Source organism: Somniosus microcephalus, chromosome 10 (genome assembly GCF_052327205.1).
Source record: "Somniosus microcephalus isolate GS21.2 chromosome 10, FLI_Smic_1.0, whole genome shotgun sequence".
Taxonomy (NCBI): domain Eukaryota; kingdom Metazoa; phylum Chordata; class Chondrichthyes; order Squaliformes; family Somniosidae; genus Somniosus; species Somniosus microcephalus.
In genome coordinates, this window is record NC_140996.1 from 149,530,392 (window position 1) to 149,552,248 (window position 21,857).

The following is a 21,857-nucleotide window of genomic DNA, read 5'->3' on the forward strand; positions in this document are numbered from 1 at the left end:
TTATCTTTAACACATGACAAAAGGATAATAAACCAGCAAGAGCCAGAAAAAAAGAAACATCACCCAAGTGACTCCCCTTGTGACTATAGGTGCTTAATCTTTCTCTTACGTGTGCTTCTATGTGGTGCTTCCCATGTGGCTTCAGCAGATGTAGAGGCATCTTGCTGACTAGGATGCTGCACCTGCTTAGATGCCTTTGGCAGGCATCTTCTGGGTTTGGGAGCCTGGGAGGGCTCTTCAACAGTCTGCTCTTCCTGCGGCTGTGCAGGGGCTGAAACAGCCATCTCAGTTGTCTCTGCAAATTGGGTCTCTGACCGAGGGCTCCACAGTGGCATGGTCGTGTGAGCGCTTTGAGAGGAGCGCACACTTCCTTGTGTCCTGCCACAACATCCCTCTCATGGGTCAGCCACACCTCAGTGCTGGCAAGTGGCAGGAGAGCACCTTGCTGCACTTCAGGGGGACCACGAGGACCCGTATCTGCACTGGCAGGTGTCCATGAAGCTCTGGTCTCTCTGCTCAATATCTGCCCATCTCTGCTCCAGAGATGTCATTCTATTCTGAACAGTCACCATGTTTCCCTGACTCTGGTGACTTATTTCACCACTGAGGTAGCCAGCCTTTCCACGGAGGTTGCCATCCTATCCATGGTGGTGCATTCATGCGCCATTGCCTCCACCACGGCAGTGCTGATGTTAAAGATGGACTCCTCCATTCTCTCCACACTCGCACTAACCCTGGAGGCAAACCCTTCCAGAGACACCTGCACCTGTTCCTGTATTTCCCAAACCGCTCTTTTTTTGGATGGCCCCAGAGGCACAGCATCTGCATGCAGCTCAGCAGAGCTAGGAGAGTCCTGAGACCTCTGCCGAGGACTCTCCACTGCTGTCGCTGTCTCCACCATCTGCTGATGCTCACTTGTGCGCTGTGTTAGACCAGGTGGCAACACTACTCTAACTCGCGAGGGCCCCACCGAGGTGAGCGTTGCTGCGCTGGTGCTGGGTGTGCTGAGTCCTGGTGACGCTGCTCCCTCAGAGGCTTCAGGTTCCTCTGAGGAGTCGTCCAGGTCTTCATCCTGGATCGTGGGGAGGGGGGTGCTCGATGGTCCTGTGTGAGAGTAAAGGCATGATTTAGACATCTGATATTGATGTAGCAGATTCATCCTTTTGAGCAGATGATACAATGCGATTCTCTATGAGCATCATATGCCATTGCTTTCTGAGAGGGATGAAACTCTATTATGTCACCAGCTTCCTCTTGTGTGCCCGTCTCTCCATCGCCCACTTCCAGGTCCTCGCCACCTCAAACAATCTCGTTAGCAGCCTCCTCAGCACTGGTCAATGTTGCTAGGGTAGGTGTTCCTCCTCCAGTCATTGTTCTCTCCCTCTTATTGTGGGCTATCTTTTCCTGCAAATAGGGACACAAGCAGTGTTTCAGCCACAATGATAGAGTGAGTGTGAATAATCCCTACCATAGAAATTTTGAGTGATACGAAAATGGTGTAAGGTGCCAAGAGGAAGGTAGCTCCCTGTGCATTGTTAGGTGTTGTCTGGAGGTCGCACTCCAAACCATCGTCAACACCTTCACCAAAGCGTACAAGAGCATGGGCCTTACACTAAACATCAGTAAGACAAAGGTCCTTTACCAACCTGCCCCCACCACACAGTACTGCCCCCCGATTACCAAAATCTATGACAAGGCCTTGGACAACTTGGACCACTTTCTATACCTCTGGAGTATACTGTCAACAAGGGCAGACGTCGACGACGAAGTCCAACACCGCCTTCAGTGTGCCAGTGCAGCCTTCGGTCACCTGAGGAAGAGAGTGTTTGAAGACCAGGAACTCAAACCCGGCACTAAGCTCATGGTCTACAGAGCAGCAGTGATACCCGCCCTGCTGTATGCCTCAGAGACATGGACCATGTACAGCAGGCACCTCAAAGCACTGGAGAGGTACCACTAACGCTGCCTCCACAAGATCCTGCAAATCCATTGGCAGGATAGGCGCACCAACGTCAGTGTTCTTGCTCAGGCCAACACCCCCAGCATCGAAGCTTTGACCATGCTCGATCAGCTCCGATGGATGGGTCACATTGTCCGCATGCCCGATATGAGACTCCCAAAACAAGCGCTCTACTCAGAGCTCCGGCACGGCAAGAGAGCCCCAGGTGGGCAGAGGAAATGCTTCAAGGACACCCTCAAAGCCTCCTTGAAAAAGTGTAACATCCCCACCGACACCTGGGAATCCCTGGCCCAAGACCGCACAAAGTGGAGGAGAAGCATCCGGGAAGGCGCCGAACACCTCGAGTTTCTTCGCCGGGAGCAAGCGGAAGCCAAGCGCAGGCAGCGCAAGGAGCACACGTCAACCCAAACACCCCACCCACCCGCCCCTTCAACAACCGTCTGCCCCACCTGTGACAGAGACTGTAGGTCCCGCATTGGACTCATCAGTCACCTGTGAACTCATTTTTAATGTGGTAGCAAGTCATCCTCGGTTCCGAGGGGCTGCCTAAGAAGAAGAAGAAGAAGTTAGTTGTTGTCACTGCATAACAGTGAGAGCGAGTCTAAGGGGTGCATAGGCAGGATGCTGAAGTGATTCAGTGCAGAGACAGAGATGAATAGGTAAGGGTGCAAAGGAAGCAAGAGTAAGATGGGATGTGAAGGAGGAGGCTTACAACACAGAGTGCTGGTGATGAGAAGAGAAGGGAAGCAGAGTGAAGGCAAGTGAGAGAGGATACTCACTTTTGATGTTCGCACAAGATCATTAAACCTTTTTCGGCACTGGATCCATGACTGTGCATAAATGGACCTTGCGCTCACCTCCTGAGCAATGCACAGCCAGGCTGCTTTGGTCTGCTGAGGAAGCTTCCTCCGGCCATCAGGAGGGAAGAGAATCTCCCTGCACCCTCTGACAGCATCCACAAGAACTTGGAGGGACTCATCATTAAAATGAGGAGCTGCCTTGCCTCTGGAAGAAGTCATAGGCCTAGAAATTGGGTTGGGGCGCCAAAGTGGCGCAAAAGTTGCCTGAGCGCAGGATTTAGCGCAGCGATCGGAGTTATACCGATCGCCAGAAATTCAGTTTCAGTGCTCCTCGAGGGACACAGGGCGAGGCTCGAGGCGCTCCGCGTCCCTCTTAGGGCGCTGAAACTGATTATCGCAGCGCAACGTTCCGCAGCGCCACACGCTGCAGCACGGCACGCTGCGGTACTGCAGGCCTTCCTCCCACTGTTAAGGGGGTGGTGCCTGCAACAGCGCGATCCCCGCTCGCGAGTGCCGGCAAATGAGCCCGGCACCAAGGAGAAGTGCCGGGCTTTCGGGAAACAGCCGGCAATGCCGCGGGGGGGGGGGTGGGGTTAGGAGGCCGGGGACGGAGGTGCTGGCAGGCGGCCGCCGAAAAAGCGGCCACCCCGCACCTCCACCTTAACTTGCGCCGCTGCCGGCACAGTAAGGCCCCGTGAACCGGGCGCGGGTAGCGAACGGCGCAACTGCGGCGTTCGCTACCAAATATCGCGAATGGGGCACGAATGGGGCGCTGTGCACACCGATGACGTCATTGGTGGCGGCGCAGCGCAACAGGCTAACGCCACCATTAGCGTCCCTCCTGAATATCACGGGAGGCGCAGCCAGTGGCGCTACAGCCACTGCCTGCCTCTTTAGGCGCTAACAGGTGGTACTACTCACCCAATTTCTCCCCCAAAGTGTTTAAATCAAGTGCAGGGAACCACAAGAGAAAGGCTTAGGCTGGATGGCTGCTTTAAAAGCAGCTGCTATTATGACATCATCAGAGGATGCCAGCCGACCCGATCGCACTGATTGGACCGGCCAGCGCGCCTCCTTGAAATTAACAAACTCATTGAATCAAAATTGGACATCAGCAGGTGATCCCGCCGGAAGCGGCTCCGGAACCCACCCACCATGCAACCCGACTCCAACCCGCCTCGGGAATTAAAATCGAGCCCCATGTGTTTGCTTTACTAGGCCAGAGCGAACTGAGCATGATCATACTAAACCATGTGATAAACCATGTGATAATACATTACACTACTTTCCCCTTAAAAAAAAATGTATGTATTCCCCTCTCAAATACAACAAAACTATGGTCCCACCTTTCCCAGCATTACATGTACCACATAACAAAAACTCCTGGCTTTTTTTAAAAATGAACTACAAATTCAGTTTAGTAACAGGTTTGCGAACCCTTCCTGATCTCCTTACAAAAGGTTTTGGTGTTGAACCAATTTTTGGGCTGTTTTGTTTTGCTTCTGAACTCAAAGTTGATCCTGTTTCTATCTTGGACTTGTTTGAACCTGGTACTTCAGTTACTGAGGTCTGAACTGAGTCAAATTCATGTATGAGTTCATGATCAAGTGGTTCAAGATCACTGTCCAATCCAGGCGAGTAAACAAAGCTTCTTGCAATTGATTTCATACTGACGATCTCTGGATGTTCAGTATGAAGTTCGGCCAGAATTTTATCTCTCAGTGAAGTAGGTACCACCACTCTGGTTTCTCTTGGCCATCATCCATTACGTGGCTTATGACAGCTCCCACACCATAGTTAGAAGCATCACACGTTAACTTAAGCTCACGCTCTGTGTCGTAGTGCACAAATAGAGCATCGCTAGAGAGACTTCTCTTACAAGCGTCGTAAGCTTCCTATTACATTTTCATCCACTTCCACTGGACATCCTTCTTGAGGAGCTTGTGCAATGGAGCTAACATGGTCACTAACTCAGGTAAGAAACATGTGTAGTACTGGACCATTCCAAGGAAAAATCTTAACTCAGACACGTTCTGTGGCTTTGGAGCATTGATGACAGCATCAACCTTTTCCTTAATTGGTTGCAAGCCATTTGCATCAACTTTCAGACCAACATACACAACCTCGGGCTGCACAAAAGCACATATGCTCCTTTTCAATTTGACATTGTGGGAATTCAACCTCTGAAACACTAAATCTAGCACTTCTATATGTTCTTCCTCGCTGCTTGTTGCGATCAGCACATCGTCTTGATTGCATAAACAATTTGGAACTCCTTGCCAAATCTTATCCATCATAGCCTGGAAGATTTGGAGAGAGTACTCTACACCATACGGCAGCTTGGTGTATGAGTACAGTCCCTTGTGTGTGTTGATGGTGAGATACTGTTGACTCTTTCTCAACATTCAGCTGAGCATAAGTGTGCGACAGGCCAAGCTTGGAGAAAACCTTTGACCCAGAGAGTACTGCATACAAATCTTGTGATGTAGGTAATGGGAACTGCTCATCATCAACTGCTTGGTTGATAGTAACTTTGTAGTCGCTGCACAAGCGTACAGTTTTGTCTGCTTTGGGCTCTACCATGATCTGGGTAGCCCATTTACTTTTGTCAGTTTTTACTAGCACTCCGTTCTCTCTGAGTTTCTCTAACTCTTCCTCCACCTGACTTTTCAACGCATAGGGGACTGGCCTTGCCTTACAATAGACAGGCTTTGCATTGGACTTGATGCGGATATGCGTGTCATACCCAGTGATGCCCTCATAACTGTCTGTGAACATGCTTTCATACTTGTTCAACATTGTGTGGAATCGCTTCTTTGAAGCATCTAGACTGAAGACGTTTTTCCAGTCAAGTTTTAACTTTCTCAACCAATCTTTGCCCATGAGGGTTGGCCTGTTGTTGTAGCTCGCTACAATGATAGGCAGCTTTACTGACTGGCCATTGTGTTGAACTGTACATTCCATTTGTCCACATGTCTCTAGGATTTCTCCGGAGTAGGTTTTTAACTCTACGGTACTCTTTGTAAGTGGTATTTGATTAAACTTACTCTCATATGTGTCCTTACTCATGATGGAGCAGTCCGCCACTGTGTCGATACACATATCAATATATTGCTCGCTGATCAAAAATTTTGTACGGAAGTCTTTCTCATGACTGCTGGTGTTGCCGCTAGTGGCATAGATACTGCAGATGCCTAGTTCTTCAACATCAGGTATGTTCACTTCAATATTGTGGATTCCCCCCTTTTGTTGTCGCTGCTTTGCATTGCCACTAGAATGGTTCTTACTTCCTGCTTTAGATTTAGCTCTGCAAGCTGTTGAAATATGGCCTTGCTTCTGGCAGTGAAAACACTTCACATTTCTGTATGGGCAGGACTGTGATGAGTAATTTCCATTGCAGCGATAACATTTCACTGAACTGCTCTCACCGGCTTTTGACTTGGTCTTACAACTTTAGGTTTGACGGTGGCTTTGTGACTGTAGACCTCAGTTGCACTAGTCACTTGAGTTGGACAGAGATCCCTAGCATTCTTAGATGCCATCTCCATAGATAGGCCAACTTTGCATGCTATGTCAAACGTTAGGTTCGGAGTGTTTAGTAACTTGGACTGTGTGCGCTCTTCCACCAGTCCACACACAAACTTATGTTGCAATGCACGATCCAAAAATGTGCTGATGTTACAATGCAAAGATAGGTTCTTAAGAGCTACAATGTACTCACTGATGGTTTCACTTTGCTTTTGGGTTCTGGTACCAAACTTATAGCTCTCTGCTATTTTTAAGGGCTTTGGGTCGAATTGGTCCTCAAGTTTCTCGTCAATGTCTTCAAACAGCGCATCCTTCACTTTCCCTGGCGCAAGTAGGTTTGTCAACGTTCCGTAGACATCTGGCCCGATCTCTGTTAGAAAAATTGCTTTTTTACGTTCACGAATTACTTTATTTTGAGCTTGAACATTCTCATCTACACCTTCGGCCTCAATAATGTTATTGGCCTTAAAAAACATCTCCATACGCTCAATGTAAGAACTGAATGGTTCACGAGCTCTGTCATACATGCCGAGACTTCCGATGAATCCCGTAGACATGGCCATGATTGTCCCGATCCTGTCGAACAGTAACTCAGCACGATACCTGTGTACTTGTGTGAATCAACAGGGCTGTTGCTGTGTATACATACACGTGAAGGTGAAGCACAGGCAATTCTGCATGAGCATTAACAGTAAAATATCGCAAAATTCAGTTTAGGTGTCACAAATTCACCTTAAACTTTTCCACTCGAAGGTTGAACACTGTGTCCTTTCATGATCCCTAAAAATGGCTGTGGGATCCCATTATCATAGCCAAAAATGTAATATATGTGGGTAGAACAAATGAAGGACAGAGACAGGATAAGTTGCTAGTCCATGTGCTTGTTGCCAGAGCGAACTGAGCATGCTCATACTAAACCATGTGACAAATGTGATAATACATTATAACGGGCTTTCCCACTCAGGCCAAAGTTAAAATTGCAGTCAGGACTCAATCAGACCCTGATTAGCATACATGAATTAGGACCCCACTGGCTTTGGGCTTGTGGCTTAGATGTTTTAGTTTTCATGGAAAGCAGATAGAATTGTAGAATCAAAAGCTAGGCAAAATTTCTGGAATCTCGTGATAAAAACAGCATTTAACTCATTCAGTCAATGTAAACTAGTGGCCCTAACTATAACCTGTAACATGTCTGTTGAAACATTACAATCAAGCATAGATTTCGCTTTGCTACGTTTTAAACTACTTGTTAAATATTCACCTTATTTTGCACATATGATATGGCTGTAAAGCAAAACCCAATCTTGGAATATTCATACATATTTGTGGCTTAGTAATCCTTTAAAATATAAGCGCATGTGTCAGACTAAAAACACTTTTTGTTCTTAACGATAATCTTTAACTGAATTAGTTCATGCCATCTACTCAGACACCATCAAAGATGTGTTTGTAAAAATTTCAGCTACAGCAGCAAACTGTATTAATTATAAGTGTTTTTTTCTCTCATAGGCAAGAGTAATGATCATGGAATTGTGAAATCACTACTTTCCATTATTGTTGTGCTCATTGTTGTGGCAATTGTATGTGCACAATTCAATGTACAAATTGTCCTTTGCTTCAGGGACCTCACTGGTAGAGATGAAACTCTTGGAGGTAAGAATATGAAAAAGCTCTGAATTTTCACACAAAAACCACAGCTCTTTTACTTAAAAGCAGTAATTGTGCATTTTGCAACAGTGACCACACGTCAAAAGTAATTAATTGGCGATAAAGCCAATTTGGGAAGCCCTGAGCATGTGAAAGGCACTAAATACATGCAAGTTAATTCTTCTTTCTTTCTTATGGGCGCACCATAACCTACAAGTTCCCCTCCAAGTCACTCATCCATCCTAATTTGGACATATATCACCATTCCTTCATCTTGTCAAAATCCTGCAATACTCAATCTAACACCACTGTGGGAGCACCACAAGAACTATAGTACTATAGGAGAAAGCCCACCAACACATTCTCAGGGCAAAGGGGATGGGCATTAAATGCAGCCTTTCCTGCATTGCCTACATCCTGATAACAAATAAGAAAAAACTTTAATGTTTAGTTGTTGTTGTATCTGTAAATAGGCCCACCGTTGTGTTCTGCCCTAGGGTAGATCCTAACTCAACTCTCTCACATGAAATTTATGAGCCATTTACCAGAGACCAGTAACTGAGGTCGTTTCTAACATAAGAACATAAGAAACAGGAGCAGGAGTAGGCCAATCGGCCCCTCGAGCCTGCCCCACCATTCAATAAGATCATGGCTGAGCCAATCTTGTCCTCAACACCACTTTCCCGCTCTCTCCCCATACCCCTTGACTCCCTTGTAGTTCAAATGTCTGTCAATCTCCAGCTTGAATATATTTAATGACTCCGCCTCCACAGCTCTCCAAGGTAGAGAATTCCAAAGATTCACAACCCTCTGAGAGAAGAAATCCCTTCTCATCTCCGTCTTAAATGGGCGACCCCTTATTCTGAAACTATGCCCCCTAGTTCTAGATACCCCCAATAGGGGAAACATCCTCTCAGCATTCACCCTGTCAATCCCCCTCAGAATCTTATATGTTTCAATAAGATCACCTCTCATTCTTCTAAATTCCAATGAGTATAGGCCCAACCTGCTCAACCTTTCATCATACGTCAACCCCTTCTTCCTAGGAATCAACCTAGTGAACCTTCTCTGTACTGCCTCCAATGCAAGTATATCCTTCCTTAATTATGGAGACCACAATTGTATGCAGTACTCCAGGTGCAGTCTCACCAGCGCCCTGTAAAGTTGCATCAAAACTTCCCTACTTTTATACTCCATACCCCTTGCAATAAAGGCCAACATTCCATTAGCCTTCCTAATTACTTGCTGTACCTGTATGCTAAGTTTTTGTGTTTCATGCACTAGGACCCCCAGATCCCTTTGTACCGCAGCATTTTGTAGTCTCACTCCATTTAAATAATAATTTGCTTTTTCATTCTTCCTTCCAAAGTGGCTAACCTCACATTTTCCCACATTGTACTCCATCTGCCAAATTCTTGCCCACTCACTTAACCTATCTATATCCCTTTGCAGACTCTTTGGGCTGGATTTTGTCAATAGGGACATGATGGAGGCGGGACTCCCACTTTTTGGGTTGTAGTCCCGCCTCCATCGATTTGTGGCCAACCCATGCGATATTTCCTTGATTGACCTTGTTGAGCCCGCCCAACCTGACATTTGGTTGACATTTCATCTGTCAAGAGCTTTTGACAGATGAAATATCAGCATTTGACAGCTCTGAAAGGTGTCAAACACTGACAATCTGACTTCTAACTTGAGTCCTTCTCCACAGACTCAGTTAGAAATCTCACCGGCACAGAAAGCAGAATGCTGCAACTTTTGACAGCTCATGGCCATTCTGCTTTCTGTGCTGGTGAGATGAGGGACTCCCAAGACCTGAAGGAAGGAAGCCTGCATTATTAAGTAAAGGTAAGTAAAACTTATTTAAACACTTTACACACACCAAACACACTTACCTCTGCACTCATGCACCCATCACTCACCTGAACACCAGACATCTCGAACCCTTCAAGCCCTTCAGCCCAACGGTCTGCCTCGCTAACTTGGTGTGGTTTGGAGCCGTCAGGCAGCCCACACTTCAGGGCTAAAAATAGGGATTAGGCTAAACTGCCTGTTAACTACCTGTTAACAGGCAGTTAATTGGCAGTAATCCCCTTCCCGCCTCGGGGAGGCGGCTCCCAGCACAGGTCGGGTACCCGCCTCCTGGAAAATGGGCATGGAGGCGGGTTGGGGGGCGGGAAGGGTTCATGCCCCCCGATTCAGCAATTTTCCCCCCACTCCCGCCGCCAAACCCACCTCCACGGGGCTTGGAAATTCGAGCCCTTTGTGTCCTCCTCACAACTTGCTAACCCACCTATCTTTGTATCATCAGCAAATTTGGCTATAGTACGCTCGGTCCCTTCATCTAAATCATTAATATAGATTGTAAATAGTTGAGGCCCCAGCACTGATCCTTGTGGCACCCCACTAGTTACTGGTTGCCAACCGGAAAATGACCCATTTATCCTGACTCTCTGTTTTCTGTTAGTTAGCCAATCCCCTATCCAAGCCAAAATATTACCCCCAACCCAGTGAGCGCTTATCTTGTGCAGCAACCTTTTATGTGGCACCTTACCGAATGCCTTCTGGAAATTCAAATACACCACATCCACTGGTTCCCCTTTATCCACCCTGCTCATTACATCCTCAAAGAACTCTAGCAAATTTGTCAAGTACGATTTCCCTTTCATAAAACCATGTTGACTCTGCTTGATTGTCTTATGATTTTCTAAATATCCTGCTATTACCTCCTTAATAATGGATTCCAGCATTTTCCCAATGACAGATGTTAGGTTAACTGGCCTATAGTTTCCTGCTTTCTGTCTCCCTCCTTTCTTTAATAGTGGCATTACATTTGCAGTTTTCCAATCTGCTGGAACCTCTCCATAATCCAGGGAATTTTGGTAGGTTACAACCAACGCATCCACTATCTCTGCAGCCACTTCTTTTAAGACTCTATGATGCAGGCCATAAGGTCCAGGGGACTTGTCGGCCTTTAGCCCCATTAGTTTGCCTAGTACTTTTTCTCTAGTGATAGAGATTGTTTTAAGTTCCTCCCTCCACATAGCCCTTTGATTACAGGAAACTTTGTGTTATCCGAAGGCTAAGTGTCCGGCAAGCTCGAGGCACTGGCAAAAATCAGGAGCCGTTTTGTTAGGTTTTTTTTCTTCTTGTGGCTTTTTTTTCAACAGTCAGGCTCTGGAAAGTCGCTCTGAAGCTGTTGCTAAGCTACAGAGACGCTTCCAAGGTACGGGCCGACTGTTTAGAAGCTGTTGCTAAGCAACAGTGTTTGTTGTCAGATACGGAGATGAAAAGCTCCGTATGCTTCAACATTAACGCTGGTGTGTCCGGCAGTTTTGAGGGAACGGCAACAGCTCGGTCCCGTCGGTGCCGGATAGCACAAAGTTTCCTGTATCTATTATTATTCTCATTGCCTTCCTCACAGTTTTTATCTTTTGAGTACATTCTCCTAAGTGGGATGCAACCAAGGCTAAAGAACTCCACGAACCCTTAATGATAGTGGGGTGGGAGGAGGCCTTCCACACCCAAGTACCCCCGCTGTACATCAATTTAGTATTCAGAGCTGACGCTCTGGTCTCTCCTTGGAGTGCGGACCGAACCCAACCCTTCTGACTGAGCCAGTCAGTACTCTCTCCGGACGCGAGTTGGATATCAATCTGTATATAGAGACCATATTCTAGTTTTCACTTGCTGTCTGGAATGGGGCTCAAACCCTTCACCTTCTGACTAAGAGGCCGGAACTCTACCACTAAGCCAAAGGCTCACTCCCTGTAAATAAGTAACAAACCTGATAGAAGCCATGAATAAACTGAGAGACCACATACAGTACGTCATTGCCAGATCATGTTAATTGTAGAAGTCTCGCTCATCTAATAAAGTGTATACTGAGGCATGATCTGTGCAGATGGAAAAAATTATCACTAATTTTTTTTGAGGGGGGAATTTGTGGGATGGTTCCCTTTTGTTTTGTTATATTTAAAACCTCACAGTGCACAAATAGCACTACTTCCCAGATGTTGCAATTTTTTTATTTTTCCGAATATTATATGACATTTCAACATGCACATTGGGCTTCCACAAGACATACTAAAACCTGAACTTCCAGACCAGTGCTACATGCCTATGTATAAAGTTGAAACAATTAAGGCTTGTATAAGCTTTAAACAAAAAATAAGGCATGTTTAGCTATGCTGATTGCTGCTGATGCCTTGGATTTAATTTTCAGACAGTAAGGAATATGACGCATATGTGTTGCTCCTTAAGAGTGATGACACTCTCCTCAGTGCTGAGGAAGAACAACAATTTGCTTTGGAAGTGTTACCTGCAATTCTAGAAGAACAATTTGGTTATCGATTGTGTATATTTGAACGTGATGTTTCTCCAGGAGGAGGTAAGTTGGACTCATTCTTCATTTAAATGTTCCTTTATTCTACTAACACTAGTATGGAAAAGTGGGTTCTGCTCTATTTTTATTGTATGTTCAGTGTATTTGGAGATAAAGAGAAACCTGTTTAATAATAAACCTGTAGAATAAAAAAGCACAGACCTTTTACTTATGGTTATTAGCATTAACATCAAAGTTACTGACTTACACTCATATAAATGGATTTCTGTTCATATCATGGGTGGCACTTTGAGTCAACATCAAAGTAACTTGCACACTGGCTACCGAACTGTTGCTGATGCTAACCATCACCAGCACTGAATAGAGCAAGCAATGAAAATTAGACCTATCACTGTTCAAAGGATGGAAGATGGCCATCAGCAGTAGCAGATGCAATTTTGTAAAATAAAAAGTAATATACTTCCTTTCGCTTTTACCTGAAATATCTTTTAAAAGAGGGATCAACACTGTTTGATAAAATAGCAGATTATAATCAGAAATCTATTGCCAATGAATACTAATACTAATTATAATTACTAAAATGTGGTTAGGTTTCCTGAAATGAAGGACTACCTGTGAGCAATACCACGGGAAATCGACAAGTGATATATTTAAAAGCTTGCCCTCTAGTTTCTGCCAATTTCAAATCAGTAATGTATGATGTAAAGTTTTCACATTACAAAAATAATTTCTTGGTAAAAAATATAGAATAGCTGCATAAAGTAGAATGGACTGTTGGGAATATCATTCAGCATTACTCTCAGACCCTGAAATAGTCCTAAAATACAGAGCAAAAGTGAAATTTTCACAAAATTCGAATTCCACGCAATCCCAAATACAGTGATTTGACATTAGTCTCACTCTTTGAACCCGTTATACACATGAGATTTAGGGGTCAATTTTAACTCAGGTGCGGGGAATTGTCGGGTTCCCTGAATTTGGTGTTTCCCACACGAATCTAAATGGGTCTGTGAGATTGATGCAATTTTAACTCAATTGGCCAAATGATTTCCAACGTGTGGGAAGCCTTGGCAATTGAATATTTCCAGTCAGAAAGTCACAGAATATGACGTCATCATTGCTGCTGCTTTTTAGGTCCACAGCAAGCCTTGCTTCTTCTGCAGGCTTCCAAACTTTACCACTGAGATGGCACAGGAGCCTGCAGGAGCAACGGCCAGCGGGAGGGCAAGAGCTGCCCCAAAATTTGATGAGGCTTCACTCCAGGCATTGCTGGATGGTGCTAGGGCCCACAGGGAGGTCCTGCTCCCTTCTTCAGGGAGGAAGAGGCCTCCCAGTCAGACCAAGGCTGTGTGGCTACAAGTGGCTGGGGAAGTCAACTCCTTGGGGCTCACACGGCGCACCAGGATGCAGTGCAGGAAAAGATTCCATGACCTTCATCGCACTGGAAAAGTAAGTACTGTATGAAGTTTCCATCACCCTCAATCTGATCCCCATTGCCTTTCCTCACCAGCACTCAGCTTTAGCAATCTCTTCCTCCACATCCCACTTGACACTCACATCCATGCACCCTTACCCATTCCCTCTCTCCCTATGCTCACATTCACATAACTATTCCACCATGCAGCCCTCACACTCCCTCTCACTCTGATGCTTTGAACACAACTGACAACACACAGGGAGGGCCCTTGGTCTTGCAACCTCACTCCATCTTTGTCTCCTTCGAAGCATCTATGCTATGCAATCTCTGCACTCCTTCATTCTCACTCAACCTCCACTTGTCTCCCTCATTGCAGGAAAAGAGAGCTCACAACAGGAGAGAGCGAGCCAGGACAGGAGGAGGGCAACCCTCATTAGCCCAGCTCACCCCCTGGGAGGAAGCCGTCCTGGAGATTGTCGGGGCTGACAGAGATGTGGCAGTTGGGGAAGGACAGACAGGTGCATCCCTGCAAGCTGGTGACAGAATAGTTTTCCATCTCTCTCATTGGCATTGCATGAGTCGCTGATAATGATTCTGAAGCTACATCATATGGACTTATGATCATCTGCAAAATGCAATGTGCATGTAACCTTGGCATCACATCTCTAACTTTTTCCTTGACTCCCCCACAGGACCATCGCGAGCCCCCGTCCCCAGTGTGCAGGAGGAAGAGCCTGAGATGCCAGACTCCTCAGAGGAATCTGCAATCTCTGAGGGCGCAGCGTCAGCAGAAATAAGCACACCCAGCACCAGCGCAGACACTCACACCTCGGTGGGATCTTCGGGGCATAGAGTAGAGTTGTCACCTGGTGTATCACAGCTCACAAGTGAGCATCAGCAGATTGTGGAGACAGGGACAGCAGTGGCGAGTCCTCAACGGAGGGCGCAGGACTCTGCCAGCTCGGCTCAGCTGCATGTCGACCCTCTGCCTCTGGGTCCATCCGTAAGATCAGAGGTGATGGAACTCCATGCACAGATGCAGGAGTCTCTGGCAGGTTTTGTCTCCAGGGTCGCTGCGAGTGTGGAGCGAATGGAGGAGTCCATAGCGAACATGAGCAGAGCCTTTGTGGAGTCAGTGGCGTATGAACGCATCAACACGGAAAGGATGGCTACCTACGTGGAAATGATTGCTGCCTCCATGGTAAGGCTGACTACCATAGAGGAGAGGATGGCTATGGTATGGAAAACATGGTGAGTGTTCAGAATAGAATGACATCTCTTGAGGAGCGATGGGCATCTATTAAACAGAGAAACCAGACCTTCATGGAAGTCCTTCTGAGTAGGATTGCCATTACAGATACGGGTCCCCATGGCCCCCCTGATGTGCAGCAAGGTGCTCTCAAGCCACTTGCAGGCACTGAGGGGGACCTGACCCATGAGAGGGAGGTTGGTGGCAGACCTCAAGGAAGTGGGGACTCCTCTCCAAGCGCTCACACTTCCATGCCACTGCAGAGCCCTCGGTCAGAGCCCCGCCGGAGTCCACACCCAACTGAGATAGACGTCTCAACCCCTGCACAGGCGCAGGAGCAGCAGACTGCTGATGAGCCCTCACAGGCTCACCACCCCAGAGGACGCCCGCCAAAGGTGTCAAGACAGGAGCAGCAGGAAAGTGAGCAAGGGGCCTCCAAATCTGCTGAAGCCACAGGGGAACCACTACGTAGGAGCACGCGTAAGAGGAAAATAAAGCACAAATAGTCACAAGGGTAGTCACTTGGGTGAAATGTGTATTTTGTAAAAATGCCATCAGTTGTTTGTTTTGCATTAAAATTCTGATGGCAACTGCTGCAGTTCTGGCGTGTGTCATTTCGCGAATGGGGCTTTCACATTGAGGGCTTAGAATTACTTGCAGTTGTCAGGATGCTGGTCAAATAGCTCGGACTCCGCAGGGTTTGGCCATTGTTGATGCTCAGGTAAGAAGCTGCGAGGCAAAAGAGTTTGATTTACTAGGCTAAGCAAATCTGGCCAGGATGAGTGTGTTCCTTGCATCCCGGGCAGCAATGTTCTCGCGTAATGCTGTCGCTGGTTGATGGGCCTCTGCAGGATGCTCATTCTCGCCCTCCTCCTCCTCCTCATCATCATCATCATCATCATCTGAGGAGGGTATGCGAGGAGCCACTTGGTCCTCAGGAATCTGCAAGCCACGACGCTGTGCCATGTTGTGACGTGCACAGCAAACCACAAAGATTCTGGAGACCCTGGCTGCTGAGTACTGTAGGGCTCCACCTGATCTATCCAGGCATCTGAAGCGCATCTTCAGCAAGCCAATGGCTTGCTCGATTACGGATCTAGTGGAAATGTGGCTGGAGTTGTAGCGCCCCTCAGCTTCGTTGGCTGGTCTCCTCAATGGCGTCATTAGCCAAGTTCTCAGGGGATAGCCCTTGTCTCCAAGCAGCCATCCGTGAAGTTGGTCTGGCGGACTGAATAGCGGAGGCACACTAGACTGGCGCAGTATGAAGGAGTCATGGCAACTGCCAGGGTACTTGGCACAAACATGCAAAATCTCCTTCTTGTGGTCACACACCAGCTGAACGTTAAGGGAGTGGAAGCCCTTGCGGTTGACAAAAATACCTGGATTGCAATGGGGTGCCCTAAGGGCCACATGTGTGCAGTCAATGACGCCCTGCACCCTTGGAAAGTCTGCCAGATGAGCTAATACAACCGCTCACGCCGTCACATTTGCGCGATCCCTGGTGAAATGGATGTGATTGTGCGCGAGGGCAAAGAGGGCATCGGTTACCTGCATGATGCAAGTGTGTGCGGCCGACTGGGAGATGCCGCTGATGTCTGCTGCTGATCCTTGGAATGAGCCTGAGGCAAAAAAGTTGAGTGCGGTGGTGACTTTGATGGCCACTGGTAAGGAGTGTCCACCTGGTCCTCTGGGCAGCAGGTCTTGCTGTATCATTGCGCAGATGTCAGTCACTACCTGTCGTGAAAGTCGGAGCCGCCTTTGGCACTGCTGCTCAGTCATGTTGAGGTAGCTGACCCTGTGAAATGGATGTGACCCTGTTTGGGGGTATCTCCTGCGCCGACGGGCTCCCATGAGTATGCAACTGGTAAAATAGATAAGGGAGAACCAGTGGATGTGGTGTATTTGGACTTTCAGAAGGCTTTCGATAAGGTCCCGCATAAGAGATTATCTTGCAAAATTAAGGCACATGGGATTGGCGGCAAGGTATTGACTTGGATAGAGAACTGGTTGGCAGATAGAAAGCAAAGAGTTAGAATAAACGGGTCGTTGTCCGAGTGGCAGGCAGTGACTAGTGGGGTACCGCAAGGATCAGTCCTAGGACCCCAGCTGTTCACAATATATATTAATGATCTGGACGAGGGAATTGGATGTAGTATCTCCAAATTTGCAGACGACAGAAAGCTGGGTGGGAGGGTATGCTGTGAGGAGGATGTCATGAAACTCCAGTACGATTTGCACAGGTTGGGTGATTGGGCAGAAACATGGCAAATGCACTATAATGTGGATAAATGTGAGGTTATCCACTTTGGTGGCAAAAACAGGAAGGCAGATTATTATTTGAATGGCAATAGATTGGGAGAAGGGGAAGTGCAAAGAGACCTGGGTGTTCTTGTGCACCAGTCGCTGAAGGTAAGCATTCAGGTGCAGCAGGTGGTTAAGAAAGCAAATGGTATGTTGGCCTTCATAGCGAGAGGGTTTGAGTACAGGAACAAGGATGTCTTGCTGCAGTTGTACAGGGCCTTGGTGAGACCGCACCTTGAGTATTGTGTGCAGTTTTGGTTGCCTTATCTGAGGAAGGATGTTCTTGCCATGGAAGGAGTGTAGCGAAGATTCACCAGGCTGATTCCTGGGATGGCAGGAATGACGTATGAGGAGAGATTGTGTCGATTGGGCTTGTGCTCACTGGAGTTTAGAAGATTGAGAGGGGATCTCATCGAAACCTATAAAATTCTGTCAGGCCTGGACAGACTAGATGCAGGAAGGGTGTTCCTGATGGCCGGGGAGTCCAGAACTAGGGGTCATAGTCTAAGGATAAGGGGTATGCCATTTAGGACTGAGATGAGGAGGAATTTCTTCACCCAGAGAGTGGTGAACCTGTGGAATTCTCTGCCACAGAGGGCGGTGGAGGCCAGTTCATTAACTATAACCAAGAAGGAGTTGGATATATTTCTTAAGGCTAAGGGGATCAAGGGATATGGGGAGAAGGCAGGGACAGGGTACTGAATTTGGATGATCAGCCATGATCTCATTGAATGGCGGAGCAGGCTCGAGGGGCCGAATGGCCTACTCCTGCTCCTATCTTCTATGTTTTTATGTTTCTATGCGCTGGCCCCTTCTGGCCTGTGCTGCCTCAGGTGGGTGAGCAGCAGCCTGTCGCTCCTGCTCCTGCTGCTGCTGCTGTTGCTGGTGCTGCTGTTGTTCCTGGTTCTGCTGCTGACGCACCTGGTGCTGGAGGTCCTCTAATGCCAAGAAGGGAAGGAAAAAAAGGCCTCCCATGCTTCTGGTAGATGCCTCAGTTGAGGAAGCGCTGAGTGAGGGTGGCGAGAGGGGTTTCGCAGGAGGTCACACTGGAGAAGTGTTTGAGGCTCCAACCTTCCACAGGTGTGGTTAAGCCTGGTAAAAGTTGCCCCAGGCCTGAGACAACAAAGTCCTGCCACCTGCAAATGATGACTGATCAAATCTCCTCTTTAATGGTTGACCTGCAGCTGATAGTCAGCAAGCCAATAGTGCTCACGCCAGGTTTCACAGGCGTGATCCCCACCAGGCGTGTTTTACGTGGGAAAAGGGTTAAACAGGCAAGGGCCTGTTAAAATGGGATTATAAAGGCCAATGAGTGCTGTTTAAGGGCCCTAAAGACCAATCCCGCCTGTTGCAGGCGGGACTGATTCGGGACCATCAGACACGCCTGGGTTAAAATGGCTAGTTGTCGGGAACCAGGCGGGGGGGGGGGTCCCGACCCCCAGGTTTTGCGATTTTAACCTCCCACATGCCTCAAAGCCCGCCTGATGGCTGAGTTAAATTTGAACCCTTAGGCCTAGAAATTCACTATGGCCCCGCCAGCTGGCTAGCGCCCAAAAGTTAGCGCTGGGCGGGAAGCCTATAGCGATTGCCAGATATACATTGTTAGCGCCCCAATTCGGAAGCGGGCGCTATACCAGGGTGTGCCCGCCTCCGCTTGGTGCACTGACACTGAATATCACCGCACTTGGCGCCGCTGCGCCAGGCGCTGCGCAGCGGCAGGCTGCGGCACTGCAGGCCTCCTCCTTTTCTTAAGGGGGAGCTGCCTGCAATGGGGAGATCGCTGCTGGATAGTGCCGGCAAATGAGCCCGGCACCACGGAGAAGTGCCGGGCTCGCGGAAAGCAGCCGGCAATGCCGCGGGGGGGGTGGTGGAGGAGGCTGGGGAAGGAGGTGCGGGCAGGCTGCCGCCGCAAAAGCGGCCGGCCGCACCTTCCGCTTTAAAGCGCCCCACTAAGGCAGCAGGACGGCCCCGTTTTCTGGTCGCTGTTTGCGGCCGCTTCGGAGGAGGCGGCCGCAACTAACTATGGGGATCGGCGCGGTTTCGGGGCGGAACCGGGGCACTGCGCACACCGATGACGTCATCGGTGCCGGCGCAGCGCTAACGGCTACCGCCGCCAATACCGCTGCGCTGAATATCTGCGCAAACTCATTTTTGGCGCAAACTCACCCTTTAGGCGTTAACTGGGCGCAAAGCTGGCAGCGCCTTAATGAATTTCTAGGCCTTAATCTTTGACAATTTTAGACTGGGTGCTTAAAGTGCCACATAGTGGTTACCTGTGGTAATGGTCTTATGCAATATACATTCACCAGGCAAAATGGAGTGGGCCTTTGGCGTAGCGGTAGCATCCCCGCCGCTGGGCCAGAAGGTGTAGCATTTCTAACCCCGCTCCAGACAGTCCCGGCAAGTGGAGTCGGAGCCCCGGCTCTACAATTCTGGGTTGACATCCAGCGGGATACTTGTGTCCGTGGGTGTGGGTGGCCCCCCCCCCTCGTATGGGTTGTGGGAGCCCGTAAAACCCTCCCGCCATAGGACTAACCACCCTAATGGCTGGTATGAAGATGGTTACAGTCACGGAAGGAGTGTTAACGTGGCCAGAAATCCTTCCACCACTTCATACAGTTCCCCAAAGGGAACAGTGTGAAGACACGTACGACGACGACCAGGCAAAATGGGGATGGAAATAAGCCTTAAGGGCCCGGAATTTGTGGTCAGCAGCAAAGCAAAGATGTTCGCTGCTGGCCCCGAAGTAAGCTTTGCACAAAGATCTCGCGATCTCCGTTTCAAGAAGTTCAGGTTTTCCGACGCATGATTCAAATCAACGGAGTATAGTGGGAATCCCAAACTGTCTTATTTATTCTATTGTATTTCTGAATAGTCCAGTATAAGTAGTTAAATTTCATGAGGAAATATATTAAATTGCCCCCCAAAATTATGTTGGTACTCCTATTAAAAGTTAAAGATTCTGTTTTCTAGACTTCACGCATGTAGACATACCCACAATGTACAATGGGGATATACTTTCTTCCATTCCACGCCAAGCTGTTTATAGTTGCTTTCTCCTTTATATTATTTACAAACATGGGCATCAGCAAGAATCTCCGATAACCACCCCTTAGTTTAATAGTTAAAAGAACCATTTGTATTTCTTTCCAATGTTGACATTCTTGGTCTCACGTTCACCTCTGATCTCAAATGGAATTTCTGTATTTTCTCCATTGCTAAAATTGCAGGCGCAAGCTTAATTTCCTCTTCGGCGCCAACACTTCTTTTCTACTTAGCAGCTATTGGCTTGCTATACAGCCTTTTCAAACTTAAATACCCATATCTTGGGAGGATCTTATAGCACATCTTCTGGACAGAATAATAGGTAATTCCTCTCACCTCGAGTCTGATAAGTAATTCCTCTCATCTCAAGCCTTTCATGTCTCTCTATACTTTAACAATGCTACTACGGTCAATGTTCCTCTGAACTTTCCTCTTTCCTGATAAGCTCCAAATATTCTCTCTTACACATTGGTCTCCCTGCGTCCTCACTGTGTTGAAATCAAAAGGTTGAATCAGAGAGGCGAGCTCGTACTCTGAGAACGTAGTTCACTGAGTCGATTGCATAAGCTCAGCTGCCCAGGTGTGATTTAGATTGCAGTGTTACTTTTGGAATTAAAGCAATCTTGCAAAGGGGTAAACTCCAACTTGCAGCTAGATGTGGAGTGAAATGCAGGTGTGCAGTCAAGCCAGTTGAGCCAAGCATTGAAGTTGTTATCCGTAACGTTCTGAAACAATGGAGGTCGGTAAGACACCCCTCCCATTCAGGCTCATTGGGCTGAATTTTTACCTTGCCATTGGGATGGGTGTGGTGGGGGGTGGGAAGTGGGGGTGGTTCAGGTTGGAAACCCTGACGTTGAAGTGGTCCGTCTTGCAGTAGCTTTTTAACTCAGCCACTGCAATTGAATCAGACTTCCGGGTTTCCCGACCAATTAACTGGAGTGGGTCTGATGACATCACGGATGACTCGACTTCAACTCAGCTACTTAAAGGAGCGATGCACAGAAGACAGTTGAGGGTTGGTGGAGGTGCAGGAGAGGTTGATGGGGGAGACAGTGCATTGTTGACAGAGTAAGCTCATTGTTATATAAAGTTATACGGATTGATAAGCAAAAATGCAGGCTCAGCGCCAAAAGGCTGCCCCCAGATTTAGTGATGCCTCCCTGGAAATCCTGCTACAGGGAGTGAGAGCCTGCAGGGAGGTCCTCTTCCCTGGTGATGGGAGGAAGAGGCCAGCAGCCAAGGCAAAAAGGGCATGGCTGGAGATCGCGGAAGAAGTGAACAACGGGAATGTGATTCCCAGGTTGTGGATACAGTGCAGGAAGCGATTTAATGACCTCATGAGGTCAGGAAAGGTGAGTGCAATGCCACATTCAATTACATCCCGCTGTGACTGTCACCCCAACCCCCTCACTCTGCCTTCCCAAGCCCAGTCCTGCACATCACTCCTTACACCAACCTACCTTGCAGGTGCACCCATCCCTCACTGTATGCACCTACTCACATCTCCATCTGACTACCCAGTACTGACACTCACTCTCATCCTAATGCAATCATAGAAATTAACG

General features: G+C 47.9%; 1 protein-coding gene across 1 annotated transcript in view; it reads left to right on the forward strand.

The window, feature by feature from the left end:
- LOC147111754 (interleukin-18 receptor 1-like) overlaps nt 1-21,857 on the forward strand; it is a 68,222-nt gene that overhangs the window by 37,654 nt on the left and 8,711 nt on the right. The window contains exons 9-10 of the mRNA XM_085998957.1: nt 7,798-7,941; nt 12,161-12,325. Coding sequence (XP_085855083.1) covers nt 7,798-7,941; nt 12,161-12,325 — 309 coding nt within the window. The remainder of the gene's footprint in view (nt 1-7,797; nt 7,942-12,160; nt 12,326-21,857) is intronic.